The sequence below is a fragment of the Lolium rigidum genome, chromosome 6, assembly GCF_022539505.1.
Source record: "Lolium rigidum isolate FL_2022 chromosome 6, APGP_CSIRO_Lrig_0.1, whole genome shotgun sequence".
NCBI classification, from domain to species: domain Eukaryota; kingdom Viridiplantae; phylum Streptophyta; class Magnoliopsida; order Poales; family Poaceae; genus Lolium; species Lolium rigidum.
In genome coordinates, this window is record NC_061513.1 from 130,921,559 (window position 1) to 130,945,176 (window position 23,618).

The 23,618-nt window shown below is 45.4% G+C and overlaps 1 protein-coding gene across 1 annotated transcript in view; it reads left to right on the top strand.

Moving 5' to 3' along the window:
• Window positions 1-22,481, top strand: part of LOC124663297 (zinc finger BED domain-containing protein RICESLEEPER 2-like) — a 70,979-nt gene extending 48,498 nt beyond the window's left edge. Inside the window, exon 3 of the mRNA XM_047201021.1 lies at window positions 22,258-22,481. Coding sequence (XP_047056977.1) covers window positions 22,258-22,481 — 224 coding nt within the window. The remainder of the gene's footprint in view (window positions 1-22,257) is intronic.
• The last annotated feature ends 1,137 nt before the right edge of the window (window positions 22,482-23,618 follow it).

A 23,618-nucleotide genomic window follows, 5' to 3' on the forward strand; every position in this document is an offset into this window, starting at 1 on the left:
TTTTGATGATGATTGTAAGGAAGCTTTTGAAACTCTAAAGAAAGCCTTAACAACTACCCCTATAGTTGAACCTCCTGACTGGAACTTACCATTTGAAATTATGTGTGATGCTAGTGATTTTGCTGTAGGCGCTGTTCTTGGACAGCGAGTAGATAAAAAACTGAATGTTATTCATTATGCTAGTAAAACTCTTGATGCTGCTCAAAGAAATTATGCTACTACTGAAAAGGAATTGTTAGGTGTAGTCTTTGCTTGTGATAAGTTTAGATCTTATATCGTTGATTCAAAAGTTACTATTCATACTAATCATGCTGCAATTAGATACCTTATGACAAAGAAAGATGCTAAGCCAAGGCTTATTAGATGGGTACTTCTTTTGCAAGAATTTGATCTGCATATTGTAGATAGGAAAGGTGCTGATAATCCTGTTGCTGATAATTTGTCTAGATTGGAAAATATTGCTTATGATCCTATTCCTGTTAATGATAGTTTTCCAAATGAACAATTGGCTGTAATAAAGATGAGTTCGCGAGACAGTCCTTGGTATGCTGATTATGCTAACTTTATTGTTTCCAAGTACTTGCCTCCAACCTTTTCACCTCAACAGAAGGAGGAAATTCTTTTATGACTTGAGGCATTATTTTTGGGATGACCCACACTTATATAAAGAAGGAGTGGATGGTATTCTGCGAAGATGTGTTCCCGAATATGAGCAACAAGAGATATTGAGTAAATGTCATGGGAGTGCTTATGGAGGACATCACGCCGGAGATAGAACCGCGCAAAAGTTCTACAATCAGGTTTTTATTGGCCAACTCTCTTCAAAGATGCAAGGAAGTTTATTTTATCTTGTGATGAATGTCAAAGGGTTGGTAATATCTCCAGACACAATGAAATGCCTATGAATTATACTCTTGTTATTGAACCATTCGATTGTTGGGGATTTGACTTCATGGGACCTTTTCCCTCTTCGTAAGGTAACACTCATATACTTGTTGCCGTTGATTATGTTACTAAATGGGTGGAAGCCATACCTACAAAAAGTGCTGATGGTGAGACCTCTTTAAGAATGCTTTTAGACATTATTTTTCCTAGATTTGGAGTTCCTAGATATATTATGACAGATGGAGGTTCTCATTTTATTCATGGTGGTTTTATAAAAACTCTTGCTAAATATGGTATTAATCATAGAATTGCTTTCGCTTATCATCCTCAAACTAGTGGGCAAGTAGAATTATCAAATAGAGAAATTAAATCTATCTTGCAAAAGACTGTTAATAAAACTAGAAAGAATTGGGCTAGTAAATTGAAGGAAGCACTATGGGCTTATAGAACTGCTTATAAAAACCCCATGGGAATGTCACCTTATAAAACGGTTTATGGAAAAGCTTGTCATTTACCTTTAGAACTAGAGCACAAAGCTTATTGGGCTGTTAGAGAACTAAACAAAGATCCTAAACTAGCCGGTGATAAGAGGTTGTTGCAATTAAGTTCTCTAGATGAATGGAGAAGTGAAGCTTACGAAAATGCTAAACTCTTTAAAGAGAAAGTTAAGAAATGGCTTGATAGAAGGATTATCAAAAGAGAGTTTAATATTGGGGATAAAGTCCTATTGTATCGGTCTCGTCTCAGATTCTTTGCAGGGAAATTACTCTCGAAATGGGAAGGACCATATGTTGTTGAGGAGGTGTATCGTTCGAGAGCAATTAAAATCAGCTCCCTCCAAGGCAATGCCACGCAAGTGGTGAATGGACAAAGACTCAAGCATTATATCTCAGGTGATTCTTATAATGTAGATGTTGATGTTATTCGAGTGGAAACACCAGAGGCTTTCATCAAAGGTCAAATTGATAGTCCGCCAGAACTCGACTTTGAATAGGTAACAGTACAGGTAATAAAAAGTTCGCGATTTGCTTCCCGAACAATGTTTTTGCTGTTTTTGGAAAATATGAAAAATTACGAGATCGAAACGGAGTGGAAGAGACGCACGAGGGCGTGCCCCCATAGGCCGGCGCGGCCAGGCCTTGGCCCGCGCCGCCCTATGAGCTGGCCGCCTCGTCGCCCCTTTCCGACTCCGGTTCGACCCGGTACTTTCCGTTTGTCATAAAAATTCCTGCTATATAATCCCCGGACCCCCGGAGGTCCGTATATCGTTTTCTCGACGTGTTTTGTTTCGAGTTGTTTCGTCAGGATCTATTTTCAATCTAGGAGCACCATGGCCTCCGACAACAAGGGCAAAGGGCCTTCGAAGGAAGAAGTGAAAAGGGTGTCGTCAAAACAAGAGCAACAAGCTCGTTGGGAGTAAGCAAATCTTGGTGGGATCCGTTGACACTCGACGTTCTTTCTCTCATAACTTGCAGGGACCCTTACCACCTGCTCTTGGCCTCGACTTTTTCCCTGTGTCTGGAAGAAGCTCTACGGACTACCGATGAGTTTTGTGGTCAATATCGGGCTCTAAGAAGAGAAGTGGAGATACTCCAGGAGGAGAATTACCGACTCCGTAGAATGCCTGGAATATTACTCGATACCCATCACAAGGTCGCCACCGCCAACTTCGGATAACAATGAATCTCTTCGAGTCTTAGTGTAGAATTGCCAAGCCGAGAAACCGAAGTCGAAGGAGATCTGTAAGAAGCGCGGGAGGAATTCATCACCACCATCGCCGAAGGAGTAATTTATCATCGGTATTGGCATCCCCTTGGTTTGTTCCAAGCTTGGGGGAGTGCCGCGGTATCACATCATCACTACCCTTTTACTTTTTACTATCAAGTAGTGTCATATCATGAGTAGGGAAGTTATCATATAAGATGGGTTGCAGTGTGGAAGTATCTCTCCTTTAGTTGGTTGTCTATGTATCCCTTGGTGTGAGTTATCGTTATGAAATATTAATGAAAAGTCTTATCATTTACATATTGCACACCTTATTTTAGTTTGCAATTTCTATTATATGATTGATCTTGATTTTAGTATTGGTACCACTTTGGGAGCATTGAGTAAATCTATTTGGTTTTGGCAAACTTAGCATTGGTCAATAGCAACAACACCTTGAGGTTTAAGTAGAAAAGAGAAATATATATAGTTGTTTCATTGTCTTCCTTTCTTGTTAGCTCATAGCTTATTATTCCGAAGTTAAAATTGTTTGTGCTTACAAGAAAGATGCATGATTGTTTCTATCACATGTATATTCGTTTGTTTCCCTCAACTTTTGTGCTTGCTAATTAACCTTGCTAGCCAAAGACCTGTACTGAGAGGGAATGCTTCTCGTGCATCCAAACCTCAACCCAAACCTATGCCATTTGTGTCCACCATATCTACCTACTACATGGTATTTCTCTGCCATTCCAAAGTAAATTGCTTGAGTGCTACCTTTAAAATTTCTATCCTTTACCTCTACAATATATAGCTCATGGGACAAATAGCTTAAAAACTATCGTGGTGAAGAATATGTACTTATGTGTCTTATTTCTTAGTAAGTTGCTTGTTGAGCGGTAACCATGTTTTTTGGGGACGCCATCAACTCTTTTACCTTTGTTGAATATCATGTGAGTTGCTATGCATGTTCGTCTTGTCTGAAGTAAGGGCGGTTTTCACAATCAAATGGTTTGAGTATGCATACTCGTTAGAGAAGAACATTGGGCCGCTAACTAAAGCCATGATTCATGGTGGAAGTTTCAGTATGGACAGCTAATCCTCAATCTCTTATGAGAATAATAATTGTTGTTGAATGCTTATGCATTAAAGAGGAGTCCATTATCTTTTGTCTATGTTGTCCCGGTATGGATGTCTAAGTTGAGAATAATCAAAAGCGAGAAATCCAATGCGAGCTTTCTCCTTAGACCTTTGTACAGAGCGGCATAGAGGTACCCCTTTGTGACACTTGGTTGAAACATATGCTATGCAATGATAATCTGTGTTAATCCAAGCTAATTAGGACAAGGTGCGAGCACTATTAGTATACTATGCATGAGGCTTGGAACTTATAAGATGTCTTATACATAACACATATGCTTTATTACTACCGTTGGCAAAATTGTTTCTTGTTTTCAAAATGAAAAGCTCTAGCACAAAAATAGTAATCCATGCTTCCCTCTGCGAAGGGTCTGTCTCTTACTTTATGTTGAGTCAGTAAACCTATTCCCCTCCATCTTAAGCAAGCATTTGAGTTGTTGTGATCAAACCATTATATTGTGATTTAGTTCATCATGTCTTTTATTCTTCCTTGTTTAGTACAAGTTTTATCTGATGAATATAACTTTGAAAATTATCAATGATTATGAGGAGATTATTATGATTGAGTATGCAAGTTGTGCTATATAAGTTTTAAATATAAGAGCTCCGCTCGATAGATAAATATAATCTGTTAACTGTTCTTTGACCAAGAACGAAGTTTGCCATCACCAACTATGATTTCTTATGCACCTTTATTTGTGATTACCTTATACTTGTTTCAAGTTGAGTTATATGAGGAAGTTGTTCACTAGAATGTCTTGTGTGAATGAATATGATGCTTCTTGTCCGTATTTGATTTATCGACTCTTCACTCCATAAACATGTGGTCCCGTTTTACCGAGTTCAGTTTCGCTTGGGGACAAGCGAAGTCTAAGCTTGGGGGAGTTGATACGTCCAATTTGCATCACTATTTTATATCATAATTTGCTCGTTATTCATTGATATATTTCATATTTGGAAATGATACTTATGTTATTTCATCTATTTTGCATGTTTCATGATTATTGGAGGATCGCGCACCGGAGTCAGGATTCTGCTGGAAAAAGCACCGTCAGAATGCAATATTTCGAAAGATCAACAGTTGATGGAAATTATACGAAAAATCCTATTTTTCCAGATGACGAAGGGAGCCGGAAGGGGAGCCGAGGGGACCCGAGGTGGGCCCACCTCATAGGCCGGCGCGGCCCAAGGCCTCGGCCGCGCCGCCCCTGTGAGGAGGGGGCCCACAGCCCTCTCTCGCCTCCTTTTCTTCGCGTACGCCTTCGTCCCGAAAACCTAAGCTCCGGAGGGTACATCGCGAAGAGCCACAGCTCGCCTCTCGCGGGGCGGAAAACACCAGAGAGAAAAGAGCTCTCCGGCGGGCAGGAATCCACCGGGGAAATTCCCTCCCGGAGGGGGAAATCGACGCCATCGTCACCGTCATCGAGCTGGACATCATCTCCATCACCATCGTCATCATCTCCATCATCATCACCGCCATCTCCACCGCTGCACCTCGTCACCGCTCGTAACAATTTGGGTTTGATCTTGATTGTTTGATAGGGGAAACTCTCCCGGTGTTGATTTCTACTTGTTATTGATGTCTGTTGAGTGAAACCATTGAACCAAGGTTTATGTTCAGATTGTTATTCATCATCATATCACCTCTCGATCATGTTCCATATGATGTCTCGTGAGTAGTTAGTTTAGTTCTTGAGGACATGGGTGAAGTCTAAATGTTAGTAGTGAATTATGGTTGAGTAGTATTCAATGTTATGATATTTAAGTTGTGGTGTTATTCTTCTAGTGGTGTCGTGCGAACGTCGACTACACGACACTTCACCTTTATGGGCCTAGGGGAATGCATCTTGTACTCGTTTGCCAATTGCGGGGTTGCCGGAGTGACATAAACCTGAGCCCCCGTTGGTATATCGATGCAGGAGGGATAGCAGGATCTCGGAGTTTAAGGCTGTGGTTAGATTTATCTTAATTACTTTCTTGTAGTTGCGGATGCTTGCAAGGGGTATAATCACAAGTATGTATTAGTCCCGTGGAAGGGCGGTACATTAGCATAGGTTCACCCACACAACACTTATCAAAACAATGAAGATTAATCAGTCGTTCGAAGCGAAAGCACTAGACTAAAATCCCGTGTGTCCTCAAGAACGTTTGGTCATTATAAGTAAACAAACCGGCTTGTCCTTTGAGCTAAAAAGGATTGGGCCACTCGCAGCAATTATTACTCTCGCACTTTACTTACTCGTACTTTATTCATCTGTTACATCAAAACCCCCCGAATACTTGTCTGTGAGCATTTACAGTGAATCCTTCATCGAAACTGCTTGTCAACACCTTCTGCTCCTCGTTGGGATCGACATTCTTACTTATCGAAGATACTACGATACACCCCCTATACTTGTGGGTCATCAGTATGGTTGAAGATTTTGAAGATAGATCCTTGGTAAAAGCTGTTCCTACTTATGAAAGTGCTACTGCCTCTTTAGTACGCATGTTGGAAACTAGATTCGTTAATCTTAATCCCATAATTCAACATATGTTTCTTACACTCTCTGATATGGAAAAGGGGGAAAAGAGAGATTTTGTTTTAGAGGTCCTTCTTAGAGAATTTGATGATATAGCTAAAGAAGCTAGAAAAGTTTTTATTAAGCATAAGAGGCTTGGCTTTTATACCGATTTTGCAAAAACACTTGAAAAGATGAACATGGATAGAATAAATTACACTAATAATGTTGATGATGGTGGGGAGATTAAGGTACCGATACCTAGTAAGCTCCTAGGAATGCATGAAGCTCTAGAAAATAACTATGCTTGGCTTCTTCCTGAAAATTTGTTTGATGAAGATAGTAAGCCTAGGAGCAACGAAAGAGGAGTTACTTATATATACAAGATACAATGCATTGTTGAGAAAACTCCCAACCCCCCTGGTAAGAATGCTAATGCTTCATCTCTTGATGTTACTTGATCACACTTTCTGCGCCTAGCTGAAAGGCGTTAAAGAAAAGCGCTTATGGGAGACAATCCATTATTTTACTTATGCACTTTTGTTTTATATTTGAGTCTTGGAAGTTGTTACTACTGTAGCAACCTCTTCCTATCTTTATTTTGTTGCATTGTTGTGCCAAGTAAAGTCTTTGATAGTAGGGTTGATACTAGATTTGGATTACTGCGCAGAAACAGATTTCTTACTGTCACGAAATTGAGCAGCCCCGTCTGTAGGTAACTCAGAAAATTCTGCCAATTTACGTGCGTGATCCTCAGATATGTACGCAACTTTCATTCAATTTGAGCTTTTTCATCTGAGCAAATTAAGTGCCCCAGAAAAATTCGTCTTTACGGACTGTTCTGTTTTGACAGATTCTGCCTTTTATTTCGCATTGCCTGTTTTGCTATGTTTGATAGATTTCTTTATTCCATTAACTTTCAGTAGCTTTGTGCAATGTCCATAAGTGTTAAGAATGATTATGTCACCTCTGAATATGTGAATTTTTGATTATGCACTAACCCTCTAATGAGTTTGTTTTGAGTTTGGTGTGGAGGAAGTTTTCAGGGGTCAAGAGAGGAGGATGATACAATATGATCAAGAAGAGTGAAAAGTCTAAGCTTGGGGATGCCCCCGTGGTTCATCCCTGCATATTTTAAGAAGACTCAAGCATCTAAGCTTGGGGATGCCCAAGGCATCCCTTCTTCATCGACAGCTTATCAGGTCACCTCTAGTGAAACTATATTTTTATTCCGTCACATCTTATGTGCTTTACTTGGAGCGTCTATTTGCTTTTGTTTTTTTTTGTTGTTTTTGTTTGAATAAAATCGGATCCTAGCATTCTTTGTATGGGAGAGAGACATGCTCCGCTGTTGCATATGAACACATGTGTTCTTAGTGTTACTTTTAATGTTCGTGGCGAAGGTTGAAACTGCTTCGTTCATTGTTATATGGTTGGAAACAGAAAATGCCTCATGTGGTAATTGGTGTAATGTCTTGAATAATTTGATACTTGGCAATTGTTGTGCTCATATAGATCATGTTTAAGCTCTTGCATCATGTACTTTGCACCTATTAATGAAAAACTACATAGAGCTTGTTAAAATTTGGTTTGCATGATTGGTCTCTCTGAGTCTAGATATTTTCTGGTTAAGGTGTTTGAACAACAAGGAAGACAGTGTAGAGTCTTATAATGCTTGCAATATGTTCTTATGTAAGTTTTGCTGTACCGGTTTATACTTGAGTTTGCTTCAAACAACCTTGCTAGCCTAAGCCTTGTACTGAGAGGGAATACTTCTCGTGCATAAAAAAACTTGAGCCAAAAAACTATGCCATTTGTGTCCACCATACCTACCTACTACATGGTATTTCTCTGCCATTCCAAAGTACATTACTTGAATGCTACCTTTAAAATTTCATTCCTTGTCTTTGCAATATATAGCTCATGGGAAAATAGCCTTAAAAACTATTGTGGTATTGAATATGTAGCTTATGTATCTTATTTCTTATAAGTTGCTTGTTGAGCGGTAACCATGTTTCTGGGGACGCCATCAACTTTTACACCCTTGTTGAATATCATGTGAGTTGCTATGCATGTTCGTCTTGTCTGAAGTAAGGGCAATTTTCATGATGAAATGGTTTGAGTATGCATATTGTTAGAGAAGAACATTGGGCCGCTAACTAAAACCATGAATCATGGTGGAAGTTTCAGTTTGGACACTAATCCTCAATCTCTTATGAGAATATTATCTGTTGTTGAATGCTTAAGCATTAAAAGAGGAGTCCATTATCTGTTTTCTATGTTGTCCCGGTATGGATGTCTAAGTTGAGAATAATCAAAAGCGAGAAATCCAATGCGAACTTTCTCCTTAGTCCTTTGTACAGGCGGCATAGCGGTACCCATTTGTGACACTCGGTTGAAACATATGTTATGCAATGATAATCCGTGTTAATCCAAGCTAATTAGGACAAGGTGCGAGCACTATTGGTATTCTATGCATGAGGCTTGCAACTTATAGGATGTCTTATACATAACACATATGAATTATTACTACCGTTGACAAAATTGTTTCTATGTTTTCAAAATGAAAAGCTCTAGCACAAAAATAGTAATCCATGCTTCCCTCTGCGAAGGGCCACTCTTCTACTTTATGTTGAGTCAGTTTACCTACTTGTTTCTATCTTAGAAGCGAACACTTGTGTCAACTGTGTGCATTGATTCTTACATGTTTTACCTATTGCACTTGTTATATTGCTTTATGTTGACAATTATCCATGAGATATACATGTTGAAGTTGAAAGCAACCGCTGAAACTTATATCTTCCTTTGTGTTGCTTCAAAGCTTTCTACTAAGAATCTATTGCTTTATGAGTTAACTCTTATGCAAGTCTTATTGATGCTTGTCTTGAAAGTACTATTCATGAAAAGTCTTTGCTACATGATTCAGTTGTTTAATCATTGTCTTTACCATTGCTTCGAATCACTGCATTCATCTGATATGCTTTACAATAGTATTGATCAAGATTATGATAGCATGTCACTTCAGAAATTATCATTGTTATCGTTTACCTAATCGAGGGCGAGTAGGAACTAAGCTTGGGGATGCTTGATACGTCTCAAATGTATCTATAATTTCTTATGTTCCATGCTACTTTTATGATGATACTCACATGTTTTATACACACTTTATGTCATTATTATGCATTTTACGGCACTAACCTATTGACGAGATGCCGAAGAGCCCGTTGCTGTTTTCTGCTGTTTTTGGTTTCAGAAATCCTACAAAGGAAATATTCTCGGAATTGGACGAAATCAACGCCCAGGGTCTTATTTTTCCACGAAGCTTCTAGAAGACCGAAGGGGATACGAAGTGGGGCCACGAGGTGGCCAAACCATAGGTCGGCGCGGCCAGGGAGGGGCCCGCGCTGCCCTATGGTGTGGGCCCCTCGTCAGCCCTCCGACTCTGCCCTTCCGCCTACTTAAAGCCTTCGTCGCGAAAACCCCAGTACCGAGAGCCACGATACGAAAAACCTTCCAGAGACGCCGCCGCCGCCAATCCCATCTCGGGGGATTCAGGAGATCGCCTCCGGCACCCTGCCGGAGAGGGGAATCATCTCCCGGAGGACTCTTCATCACCATGATCGCCTCCGGATTGATGTGTGAGTAGTTCACCCCTGGACTATGGGTCCATAGCAGTAGCTAGATGGTTGTCTTCTCCTCATTGTGCTATCATGTTAGATCTTGTGAGCTGCCTATCATGAGCAAGATCATCTATTTGTAATGCTACATGTTGTGTTTGTTGGGATCCGATGAATATGGAATACTATGTCAAGTTGATTATCAATCTATCATATATGTGTTGTTTATGTTCTTGCATGCTCTCCGTTGCTAGTAGAGGCTCTGGCCAAGTTGATACATGTAACTCCAAGAGAGAGTATTTATGCTCGATAGTGGGTTCATGCCTCCATTGAATCTAGGACAGTGACAGAAAGTTCTAAGGTTGTGGATGTGTTGTTGCCACTAGGGATAAAACATCAATGCTTTGTCTAAGGATATTTGTGTTGATTACATTACGCACCATACTTAATGCAATTGTCCGTTGTTTGCAACTTAATACCTGGAAGGGGTGCGGATGCTAACCCGAAGGTGGACTTTTTAGGCATAGATGCATGGCTGGATAGCGGTCTATGTACTTTGTCGTAATGCCCTGATTAAATCTCATAGTAGTCATCGTGATATGTATGTGCATTGTTATGCCCTCTCTATTTGTCAATTGCCCAACTGTAATTTATTCACCCAACATGCTATTTATCTTATGGGAGAGACACCACTAGTGAACTGTGGACCCCGGTCCATTCTTTTACATCTGAAATACAATCTCATCGCAATACTTGTTCTTTCATTGTTCTTCGCAAACAAACATCATCTTCCACACTATACATTTAATCCTTTGTTTACGGCAAGCCGGCGAGATTGACAACCTCACCTTGTTAAGTTGGGGCAAAGTATTGTGATTGTGTTGTGCAGGTTCCACGTTGGCGCCGGAATCCCCGGTGTTGCGCCGCACTACACTCCGTCACCAACAACCTTCACGTGTTCCTTGACTCCTACTGGTTCGATAACCTTGGTTTCTTACTGAGGAAAAACTTGCTGCTGTACGCATCACACCTTCCTCTTGGGGTTCCCAACAGACGTGTGTCAATCACGCGCCATCAATTACAAAGCTCATGATCACATAAAGATCACACCATGGGAGAGAGAGATGAACCACATAGCTACCGGTAGAGCCTTCAGCCTCGGGGGAGAACTACTCCCTCCTCATCATGGGAGACAGCAACGGCGATGAAGATGGCGATGGAGTCGATGGAGATGGCTCCGGGGGCAATTCCCCATCCCGGCGGCGTGCCGGAATAGAGATTCTGTCCCCCGAAACTTGTCGTCGATGGCGGCGGCGCTGCGGAACCCTTGGTGGAATATGACTGGATATTTTAGGGTTTACGCGACGGGGAGAATATATAGGCGGAGGGGCAGCCTCGGAGGAGCCAGGTGACATGGGTATACCCTTCGGGTACCCATTATTAGTATACCTGGCTCGGCCCAATATGGAGAAGACCCAATATGGAGAAGGCCCAACAAGGCAACCCGAAGAAGTAGTCGACTAGGACTCTTGTAAAACCCTAGACTGGTTGCATATATAAAGCTAGTCAGGGCACCCGAAATAAGGGGGAGAAGAGATAGACAGCATAGCTCCGCCTACGGCGGCACCCTGTAAAACATACATATGATCATATAGTAGATTGCTAGCAGCACGTAGGGATCTGCCACCGAGGGGACCCGAAGCTGGGTACGTCGTGTGCCTAATCTCGCTCCCGGAATCTCCATCGTCGCTCTCTCCCGAAACCCTAGTCTACAATACGTAAGCATTGCCGAGGCGCTCCCTCGTCAATTGGCGCCGACCGTGGGGATCGCGGCGACTGGATTTCGTTATCCGGGCGGGATCCATCATCTAGTTCACCATCAACTACTTCGTCTGGCGGCCCGCCGGATTTGCTCGCGAACAGGAATCGCGGATGTGTGCGCAGAATTACCTTTGATGCAATGCAGCCATGAAATCCTCGTTCGTAAGATTCGATCTACTTCGGCTCGTACAATCCATCAAAGTACCAGCTGTGGTACTACTCGCGGGCAAAAGAAAAAAGATGAAGAGTCAAGTTCTGGGAAGAAAACAATCCGGCAGAAATCAAGCAAACAACGAGTCTAGCCGACTAAAATCCAGAAACATCAACCAAGCAGCATCGTCAGTGCATCAAGTCCAAGGAAATCTGGTCTGCCCAAAAAAGAAGAACGTCTACATCCATCAATTCTAGGAAGCCATCACGTGGTTTTGTCTTCTCGCAGCTGCGATCATAATGGCAAGATTGGGTAGAAAAAGAAGAGAAACAGGAGGACGGTCGTGTAAAAAAAAAAGAAGAAAAAAAAGAGATATCGATCAACGTCCCAGTCGACGAATCAGGATGGCGTAGGGAAAAATCGAGACCTGCCTCGTGTGCGCGGGAGGCACCATGTTCCTGGTAATCAACGAGCATATGCAAGGATCGTGCCTCTCGTCGTCTTCACTAATTCCGAGATGACATCAAAGCTAAATCCGGACCGTGCACTCGCCGTCGTACACCCGCCATATTCGAAAACCCACCAGAGTATTTTCGCCACAAGTCGCAGCTCCAATTTCATCCGATACAAGGACCAAGCGCCGCGCGACTATATCAACCATGCCGGTGAGGCGCTGCGCAAATATATCGACTACTCCTAGCCAGACGCCGCATGCCTACATCGACTGTGTCCGTTTCACGACCTGTTTCAGCGACGACTCCGTCGAACCCAATAAAAAAGCTAAGTATTCCTCTTCCGAGAGTCAATTATCATTTAAATTCGCCACACCCGAATACTCGAATACTCGAATACTCGGGTGTTGCACTATTACATTATTACAGCAAATTCATCCAATACTGGAGATGTGCCATTACTTCGTTACCACAAAGATACTCGGTTATTTGGTGAATTTCTTTTCTTCGGCTCTGGATATATGTTCTCCGGCTCAGTGAAATTATTTTTTTCGGCTCAGTCGAATTATGTTATTCGGCTTAGTGTATTTCTTCGGCTCAGTGGATTTATTTTCTGCGGCTTACTGGATTGGTTTTCTTCGGGTTATCATTAGTTTCCTCTAATATAATATTACCGGGTGGATTTTCGGGACAGTGGATTTATAATCGATGACTATTACTGGATTTATTTCTTCAGCGGATTCATCTTCTATGATTATTACTGGATTCTTCGGGCCAATGGATTCATCCTCTATGATATCAACGGATTTATTTTCAATATATGCTCTATATTTAATGGCGTAATCTTGAATATGGATTCATCTCAAATACTTCATCTGGATTTCATCTTCGTATATTATTGTCTATGGCTTCATCCTAAATGGCTTCACCAAATATGATGCCGCGACTCCATCAACTTATGTCGACGTCACGTTTAACGCTCGGGGGCTCGACAACGATTTCGCCTCGGGCTACGACTGCGACACAACAATCATGACATCACCTCAGCAATGCTCGGGGGCTCGGCTATTTCTTCATCAACAATTTGGTGGTATCCACTTTCGCTAGTTTGGTGGTTTTTACTTCGGCTCGACTTTTTCGCTGCATTCGAAGACCTCATCGCGCATCAACTCCGTCGTATCTAATAAGCTAAGTGTTTCCTTTTAATTTACATAAAGTTGATTATCATTTACTTTTGCCGCACACGACACTCCGGGGCTGTGCGGCATAAATTCACTTTACATATCATCGAATCCGAGCATCTGACACCGCATGAGAAAAAGAGAGTCAAGGAAAAGATAGAAAAAGTTTGTTTATTTGTGCAGGAGAAAGCAAATTTCAAAGTATATAAGAGAGAACCCGACAAATTGTCTATAGGGAGAACTCGATGAAATTGTCTTCAAGAAAGAACAGGACCCGACGAAATTTTCCTGAAGGAGGAACCCGAAGAATTGTCCTTAGGGAGGACCCGAATAATTATCCTCAAGGAGGATCCGAAGAATTGTCCTCAGGGAGGACCCGAAGAATTATCTTCAAGGAGGTCCCGAAGAATTATCTTCAAAGAGGACCCGAAGAATTATCCTCAAAGAGGACCCGAAGAAATTTTCCTGAAGGAGGAACTCGAAGAAATTTTCCTGAAGGAGGAACTCGAAGAAATTTTCAGCAAGGAGGAACCCCCCCAAAAAAAGAAGCAAAATGGGTCCATTAACTCGGTCATATTGTTCCGAGCAAGAGCATCGGTGATGTACCCGACAATATAGAAGAACCAATTTATTCGGCTGTCTCATCAAGCTCGAGAGAAAAATAGAAGAACCCGCAAAATGGGTCATCGCATCAGCCGAACAATGCACTTGACAAAATATTCTCAGAGCGCCAAAGTCGCGAATAATCTCTGAATGCCGCAAAACTCTGCGAAGGTAACACCCCGGGTCCGTCCTGTGTGGCGTGGCATCGCCAAAGACTGCGCTCTGCTACTTTTTTCCGCATTTACAGATGTGAAGAAATATCCCAGCGGACGCGCTGTGGACCCGATAAAACATGACTGGGGCTCGACAGATGGTAAGACCTTAAGCGGCACCTGTCGAGTTAGCACCGATATCCCGAGATCATGTCCAGGGACGTGATCTTGAAGTAGGTTTTTGCGGATTGCCACTAGAGCAGTTAACTAGTACCTGATCCGTCAGATGAACTAGCCCCAATTACCATTATCCCTGTACAATATAGATATGGATATCAAATAAAAATAGCAACGGTGACGTGGGCATAACCCTTCGGGTACTCGACATTGCCATACCCGGTGCAAACTATGAAGCTGGACCAGCACAAGGACTCGACAAGCTGGACCTGCACGCGCCTCAACTTGGACTACAAGGAAAGAAGACTCCAATACGAATCCTACTGGGACTCTTGTAAACCCTAGCTTGGCTGATATATAAAGCCAGGCAGGGGCTCCCCTTAGGGACACGCATAATCAGAAACATAATTTTAGAGGCAACACGCCTAGACACCGCAACTCGCGGATTAGAACTAGACTAGATCCAACAACTCCGCCTATGGCGGCCCCTGTATACATATATTCATATAGTGGATTGCTAGCAGGACGTAGCGACCCTCCACCGCGGGGGCGTGAACCTGGGTACGTCGTGTACCGCCTCGCTCCCAGAACTTCCATCGTCGCCTTTCTCTAAAACCCAAGCCCCTCATGGTGGGCATTGCCGAGGAACCACCTCATCAATTGGCGCCGTCTGTGGGAAGCGCGACGCTGGATTTCGTCATCCGGGCGAGATCCCTCACGGTCAACAATAGCCAAGATCATCCGCGGAGTGTTAAACTTCATCAACAGGAGAATTCCATCATCATCAACAGTGGTGGCTGCTCCATTGCCGCACCAGATCAAAGGATACGGGCGAGACCTCTTCGCCGACAACTTATTCGCCTGCCTCACCCAGGCCAGTCTCCTTCAGCATAAACGGTCATGAAGCATGAATTGATCAACGACCGTCTCCCTTCGTTTTCGACAACACGTCGGCTAGCGGCAGCTGCCTCAATGCAATCCAGGAATTCATTAGTATTGGAGCAAGATGTCTCAGGCGCCTGGGCGTATCGATTCGTCCGCGAAACTGACCCGTCAAGTTACAGGAAGGTGTTGCAGCCATAGCCCACGTGATTTGGTCTCAGCGAAAAGAAACAAACAGTTAAGCTGATACTTCACGCAAGCAAAGGACAGAGAAAAATAAATTTGTTCAGGGGGACAAAGCCCCACGTGAAGTTCAGGATGATGCTCTCCGAGAAAATTCGTACAGCTTATTATCCGCGGTGAAGGCAAAAGGATGAAAATTATCTGAAGAACAAGACGCCGGTCACGGGCTACTGCGCCGGTGTTCATCGCAGTTTCATACACTCACCGACTAGTCGTCCGACAAAAAGTGCATCAACGACGACCATCCGATAAAAATAATCAGTTTTTGCGTCGCAATATACCTGCAGATTGAAAAGAAAGCTTCGATTACCCTGCTCGGCTGACCGCGCCCGCCATCGCGCACTTTTCTTACTCGGGGACTCGCCCGCCGTGGACCCGACATTACGGACCCGATATATTCGGATGCTCGCCCGCAGCGGATCGGCTATGTCAACCGCGTCCCCTTCATCGGCCACGCCAGCTAGGCGCCGCATGAATTATCTTGGATGGTACAATTATTTCGGCTGCGCCCGCCACATCAAGAAGATATGAAGACTATTACTCCCATCGGGAGCGCCGGATCGCTGGGCGCTGGTTCGCTGGAATCCACGCCGGAATTATAGAAGATATGAAGACTATTACTCCCATCGGGAGCGCCGGTTCGCTGGGCGCTGGTTCGCTGGAATCATATGTCACACGTGTGAATTGATTTTGAAGAACAAAATAGGAAGACGGCAAGGGATGGTCGTGGCCTTATACAATGTCAAATAGCCGCATCTCGTCAGCGTATGCAAGGATCAGATTGGAACAAAGCTTCGACTACCCTGTGCGATCGGCCGCACCTGCCATCGCGCACTTGGGGCTCGCCTGCCATGGACCCGACATCGCGGACCCGATATATTCGGGTGCTCCCGTCAACTGCTCTGCTCGACTGACCGCGCCCACCGTCACGCACTCGTTATAATGGGGCTCGCCTACCGCGGACCCAACATTACGGACCCGATATATTCGGATGCTCACCTGTCGCGGATTGGCCACATCAATTGCGTCCTCCTCATCGGCCACGTCAGCCAAGGCGCCGCACCGACTATCTTGGATGGCGCAATTACTTCAGATGCGCCCGCCACACCGACTATCTTGGATGGCGCAATTACTTCAGCTACGCCCGTCGCATGGACTATCTTTGGCCCATCGGGAGTGCCGGTTCGCTGGAACCCAAGAAGACATGAAGACTATTACTCCCATCGGGAGCGCCGGTTTGCTGGAACCCAAGAAGATATGAAGACTATTACTCCCATCGGGAGCGCCGGTTTGCTGGAACCCGAGAAGATATGAAGACTCAAGTTTTGAAGAATTGCAGTAATTCGGGACACCCGAACTGCATCGTCAGGAACCTTGTTCATATATTACAACGAACCTCGGGGCTCACGGTCCCTTGAGGATTCGACTGGGCTCACGGTCCCTTGAAGATTTGACTGGGCTCACGGTCCCTTGAAGATTTGACTGTGCTCACAGTCCCTTGAAGATTCGACTGGGCTCACGGTCCCTTGAAGATTCGACTAGGCTCACGGTCCCTTGAAGATTTGACTGTGCTCACAGTCCCTTGAAGATTTGACTGTGCTCACAGTCCCTTGAAGATTCGACTGGGCTCATGGTCCCCTGAAGATTATTTCGGGGATCTTGCTCTTTTCCTTTGCTATAGATGCCTCAAAGAGTGCCGCAAATAGCAAGGATCATGAAGCAACGGGGACATTGCTCTTTTCCTTTGCTATAGATGTCTCAAAGAGTGCCGCAAATAGCAAGGATCATGAAACAACGAAGACCTTGCTCTTTTCCTTTGCTATAGATGCCTCAAAGAGTGCCGCAAATAGCAAGGATCATGAAGCAACGGGGACATTGCTCTTTTCCTTTGCTATAGATGCATCAAAGAGTGCCGCAAATAGCAAGGATCATGAAACAAACAAGGACGTTGACCTTTCCCTCTGCTACAGATGCCTCTATGAGCGCCGTAAATAGCAAGAGTCTGGAAATACACATAAAACAACCCACGTTCGATATTTTACTTATGGAAATATCAAAGAACAACGGGCTCATCGGCAGAGTTAGTGCTTCCGATACACGGGAGCTGCTGTCAGAACATACATCGGTTGAAAGCAAAGTTGCACATACAACGGGTTTAGTAAGACCTGCAACACGAGCTGATCACTCAAACAATTTGCTGACCAACGAATGCACATACGCTTAAACGGGCAATTAAGATTTGCTCCTTCAAAATTTGCCAACGGCATTGACACGGTAAAAGTGCATATACATGTACCTACCAAAAAAACTTACAAACAATGGCATCAACGATGCTCAAGGTGCGTTTTGCCCCTTGAAATAAACAACAATGTGTCAACGGCACCTGAAGAAAACTGCAAACATCGGGTTGCTCGACTTGAGTCTACTCACGGTTGCAAGCATCGTTGCCCAAACTCGGGGCTACTTCCATCGGGAGCGCTGGATCCGCACCCGATAAAATTATCGGCTCCTCCAGGATATCATCCAAATCATCGGCTCCTTTGGGCCATCATCCGAATCATCGGCTCCTGTGGGCCATCATCCGAATCATCGGCTCCTGTGGGCCATCATCCGAATCATCGGCTCCTCTGGGCCATCATCTCAATCATCGTCTCCTCAGGGCCATCATCTCAATCATCGGCTCCTCTGGGATATCATCTCAATCATCGGCTCCTCTGGGATATCATCTGAATCATCAACTCCTCTATCTATGGCATTATCAGAGTCATCGGCATCAAGTTCTCGGAACTTGAAAAAGTCTACGATGTTTGACTTAGTATTTTTTACACCCTATACATAACTATTTCATATTTATCTACAGGCTCGGGGGCTACTCCCATCGGGAGCGCTAGTCGCGCACCCGATAAAAAATATGGCAACCTCGCCAACAAAGAAGAATAAAGTTGAAGACATCGGCATCAACAATCAAGATCTTCGAGTAGTACAACTTGAGTCTATGCGTGGCTGCAAGCACCCGCCCATAGACTCGGGGGCTACTCCCATCGGGAGCGCTTCGCGCACCCGACCAAAAGCAACTTCGACTCTACATCAAGCACAAGATTCAACAGATGATCAAGACATTCGGCAATGACAACTTTAGTCTCTGCCCGAAGCTTCACTTCGGCCAGACACTCGGGGGCTACTGACATGGGCATAACCCTTCGGGTACTCAACATTGCCATACCCGGTGCAAACTATGAAGCTGGACCAGCACAAGGACTCGACAAGCTGGACCTGCACGCGCCTCAACTTGGACTACAAGGAAAGAAGACTCCAATACGAATCCTACCGGGACTCTTGTAAACCCTAGCTTGGCTGATATATAAAGCCAGCAGTGGGCACCCCTTAGGGACACGCATAATCGAAACATAATTTTAGAGGCAACACGCCTAAACACCGCAACTCGCGGATTAGAACTACACTAGATCCAACAACTCCGCCTATGGCGGCCCCCCGTATACATATATTCATATAGTGGATTGCTAGCAGGACGTAGCGACCCTCCACCGCGGGGGCGTGAACCTGGGTACGTCGTGTACCGCCTCGCTCCCGGAACTTCCGTCGTCGCCTTTCTCTAAAACCCAAGCCCCTCATGGTGGGCATTGCCGAGGAACCGCCTCGTCAAACGGCCTGGAGTCGATAAAAAGAGGGGTTGCGCCAAGTTCTTTATCGAGTAGTACAACTCGAGCCTATGCCTAGGTGCAAGCACCTGCCCATATGCTCGGGGGCTACTCTTATCGAGAATATTGTTCACCTTCCCGATAAGATACAAGAAAAAGGAAAAATTGTGATATCGATTAAAAGCAAGTTGAGCCTACACCCAAGTGCAAACACTTGGCTGTAGCCTCGGGGGCTACTCCCATCGGGAGCGCTGGCCGCGCACCCGATAGAAAAATAACTTCGACATCATTTATGACAATCAAGGTTTGTAGACTCAACTCGATTCTATGACTCGAGTGGAGCCTACTCCCATCGGGAGCACATGGATTTCATCAAGTCATCCAGAAATATAGTTAAGTTCTTCATCGAGTAGTACAACTTGAGTCTATGCCTAAGTGCAAGCACTTACCCATAGACTCGGGGGCTACTCCCATCGGGAGCGCTGTCGCGCACCCGATAGAAAATAACTTCGAGAATCCTCGACATCATTTATGCTACACATGATCTACGACATGGACCTCGCCTTTGGAGATGATTATGCTTGGAGTCTCTACGCAAGTCTTTGACTTCCCTAGACACTCGGGGGCTACTGACATGGGTATACCCTTTGGGTACCCATTATTAGTATACCTGGCTCGGCCCAATATGGAGAAGACCCAATATGGAGAAGGTCCAACAAGGCAACCCGAAGAAGTAGTCGACTAGGACTCTTGTAAAACCCTAGGCTGGTTGCATATATAAAGCTAGCCGTAGGCACCCGAAATAAGGGGGAGAAGAGATAGATAGCATAGCTCCGCCTACGGCGGCACCCTGTAAAACATACATATGATCATATCGTAGATTGCTAGCAGCACGTAGGGATCCTCCACCGAGGGGACCCGAAGCTGGGTACATCGTGTGCCTAATCTCGCTCCCGGAATCTCCATCGTCGCTCTCTCCCGAAACCCTAGTCTACAATATGTAGGCATTGCCGAGGCGCTCCCTCGTCACCAGGGGTGGCCTCCCCATAGGCTAGCACGCCTGGGGGCCTGGCCGCGCCGTCCTATGGTGTGGGCCCCTGCTGGCCGCCTCCGACTCTCCTTCGATGTTCTGGAACCCTCCGTGGAAAATAAGGCCGTGGGCTTTTGTTTCGTCCAATTCCGAGAATATTTCCTGTGTAAGATTTCTGAAACCAAAAACATGCAGTAAAACGAGAACTGGCGCTTCGACATCTTGTTAATAGGTTAGTCCCGGAAAATGCATCAAAATGATATAAAGTGTATGTAAAACATGTGAGTATTGTCATAAAACTAGCATGGAACATAAGAAATTATAGATACGTTTGAGACGTATCAATGGCATGAATGATTGTGTGGTTATCTTGGAGTGATTCTAGGAGAAAGACATGGTCATAGTTAGTTAGCTAGCTTGGTGTGTGTGTGCATGTTTTTTTCTTTTTTTCGAAATGGGGAAATATCGTCCCTGCTTCTGCATCCAAAGGATGCACACGACTTTTATTATTAGATTATTCACAAAACCATACAAGAACAATAGAAAAGATCAATCTCGAAACAACCTTACTATACCTACAGTGAGATGAAGAGGGTGACAATACACCAACTCACAACATCCAAAAACTAAATGTCTTCCCAAACCGCCAATAGCAGGTGAGAAGCACATCCAGTCAAGCAGACTCGCAGCGCACGCCAACGCACAAGCCACAGAAGTTGCTCCCGCCGTCTTCCTCGACTCCATCTTCAAGAGAGATCATCGCATTAACCTTGCAAGACCTGCTGTCGATGCCACCATGACGTCAGACGGCTCCACCATCCTGCACGTATACATCATCCCGCATATGTCGTCGATACCCTGCAGCACCATGCCACTGAGACTCAGCGCCAACAATGTGGTAGATGAACACCACTCCACCAAAATCCGCCAACATCCAGTAGCTGCTCCAAAAATGATGCCCCAAGAGGTAGAACGATGCAGGGCACGCCGCCATCATCCGATCCGAGAGACCCGGACCTAGGGTTTCCCCCGGAGCAGCACGAGTGAGAGACCGCAGACTGCGACGTCGATGCCTTCAAGAAGGTAGCGGCGCGACACGTCGCCATCGTCCGCCAACCGAGGTCGGAGCACGGTTTTCACCGGCAACCATGCATCCCCAACTCGCCGAGTGTAGTGCCAAGACGGGCAAAGATGACGCCTTCGACAAGGTAACGATGTCGACCGACGCCACCCTCATCCGCCAAGACCGAGGTCGAGGCTCAGTTTTCATCGGCCGCCATGACACCCCGGACTAGATCTCGCCGCCACCCTGCCGCCCACACGGCCAGGGCCACAGGCCACCGCTCGCCGCGAAGAAGACGGCGCCACTGCCACCATCCGGAGCCGCCGCTCCGGCGTCTAGGGCCCCCGCCGAGACCACCACCAGCGGCACCTCCAGCACCGAAGGCCGCCGCCAGATCCCGAGAGCCACCCGCCGCCACAGACGGAGGAGCGGCTGCCGGAGTCACCGACCAAGGGGGAGACGCGTCGGGGGGTGGAAAGCGTCGCCGGGCAGCGGCCTCTGCCCCGGCAAGCCCAGCCCGACCACCTTCCTTCCATGCGGCTGTGCTAGGTGCCGGGGGCCGCAGCCGAGGGCCAAATCCCCGCTGCCCCCCGGCTAGAGAAGTGACAACCGAGAGGTAGAAGAAGAAGGGGAGCTGCCTGTGGCAGCTCCAACGGTCTCCTCGTATTCTAAACCGGTTCCGCAGGTTAGGGACATCGAAATCGACCGGACGGAATTGCTTCCTATTCTCCTTCTTTGCTTCCCTAGTGTGACGCCGCCACCCTAACCCCACCCCATCGGACCTCCATAGTACAGGCCGTCTGTTCGGGCCTCGTCGCGCTGGAGAATAGGATCGGAATCTCGGTAGGTTCTTGGCCCCATCTATCGCGTCTTTGGGGGCCAAACATTTTCTGGTCGCGCCGGCCGGCCTTGCCGCCCAGGACATATTCGATCAATTGCGCCGGTAGGTCTCTAATTCGTTTTTGGGCGCTATTCTGGGCGATCATTGATCCGTAGTTCAACCCACGCATATGGACATGTGGAAGTTGCTCGGAAAGTTCCGCACTGAGGTCATTGACTCCTCTTCCGACGATGAGTTCGAGCAGACGATGCAAAACAAGGCTTCTGTTGCGGCCTCCATCCTCCACGAGCACAATGGCAGCCAGACACCCGTGCATCGGGGCTCTGTGAAGGGCCGCTCAAAAAACCTGTCACGCCGCAGAGTGGAAGGCCACCTTTGACTCCACAAGGACTACTTCGATCGCACCGCTCTGGTGTTCCCAAATAAAATGTTCCGGCGACTGTACATGATGTCAAGGGACTTATTCATGGTCATTCTACGGGGCGTTAGAGACTATGACCCGTACTTCCAATGTAGGCTCGATGCAACAGGTGCGCTAGGCTTCACCTCCTAACAAAAATGTTCCGCAGCTATTTGCATGCTATCGTATGGACTGACTGTTGATATATTCGATCAGTACCTTTGAATGGGTGAGAACACATGCCTTGAGGCCATGTAATGGTTTTGCCGAGCCGTGATTGCAGTGTTCGGAGAATATTACTTGAGGGAGCCAACAGTTGAGGACACAATGTGGCTGCTGTCTATCAACAAGTCTAGAGGGTTCTCAGGCATGATTGGCAGCATAGATTGCATGCACTAGGAGTAGAAGAACTATCCATTTGGATGACAGGTAAAACGGCCATCCGGAGGGATGCACTCTCATTCTTGAAGTACTGATATCAAAAGATTTATGGATTTGGCATTCATTTGTTGGCATGGTCGGTTCCAACAATGACATCAATGTGTTGCACCACTCTCCGTTTCAATAGGCTTATGCAAGGCAAAACTCCTCAGGTGAGCTACGAGATCAATGAAAATGAGTATGACAAGTTGATGGCATCTATCTTAACTAGACCACACTGGTGAAGACTGTCTGTAATCCAAACACTAAAAACGAAGAGGTTTGCCAAGGTACAAGAGGTTTGCAGGAAAGATGTGAAGCGGGGATTTGGTGTGCTCAACCTCGGTGGGCAATTGTCCGTCACCCGACAAAAACATGGTCTCTCAAGACCATGCATGAGGTGATGACTTGTTGCGTGATCATGCATAACATGATCGTTGAGCACCTATGGGATTTTCTGGTGAGCTAGTTGCGCCAATCCATGGGGCATCATCCTGGCAGCAATATCTACATATGAATGTTGAAGTCACTAACGAGAACATGTCCAGATGCCTACATAAGGATCCGATTGAGCACCAGTGAGCATTGGCTAGCTATGAAGACATTGCGTAGTCGTTAATAACCTCATTTTCATGCAGACTTTCAAATACTTAGATGTAAAAACTGAGTACTTTGAACCAACTGTTTATTTTATTG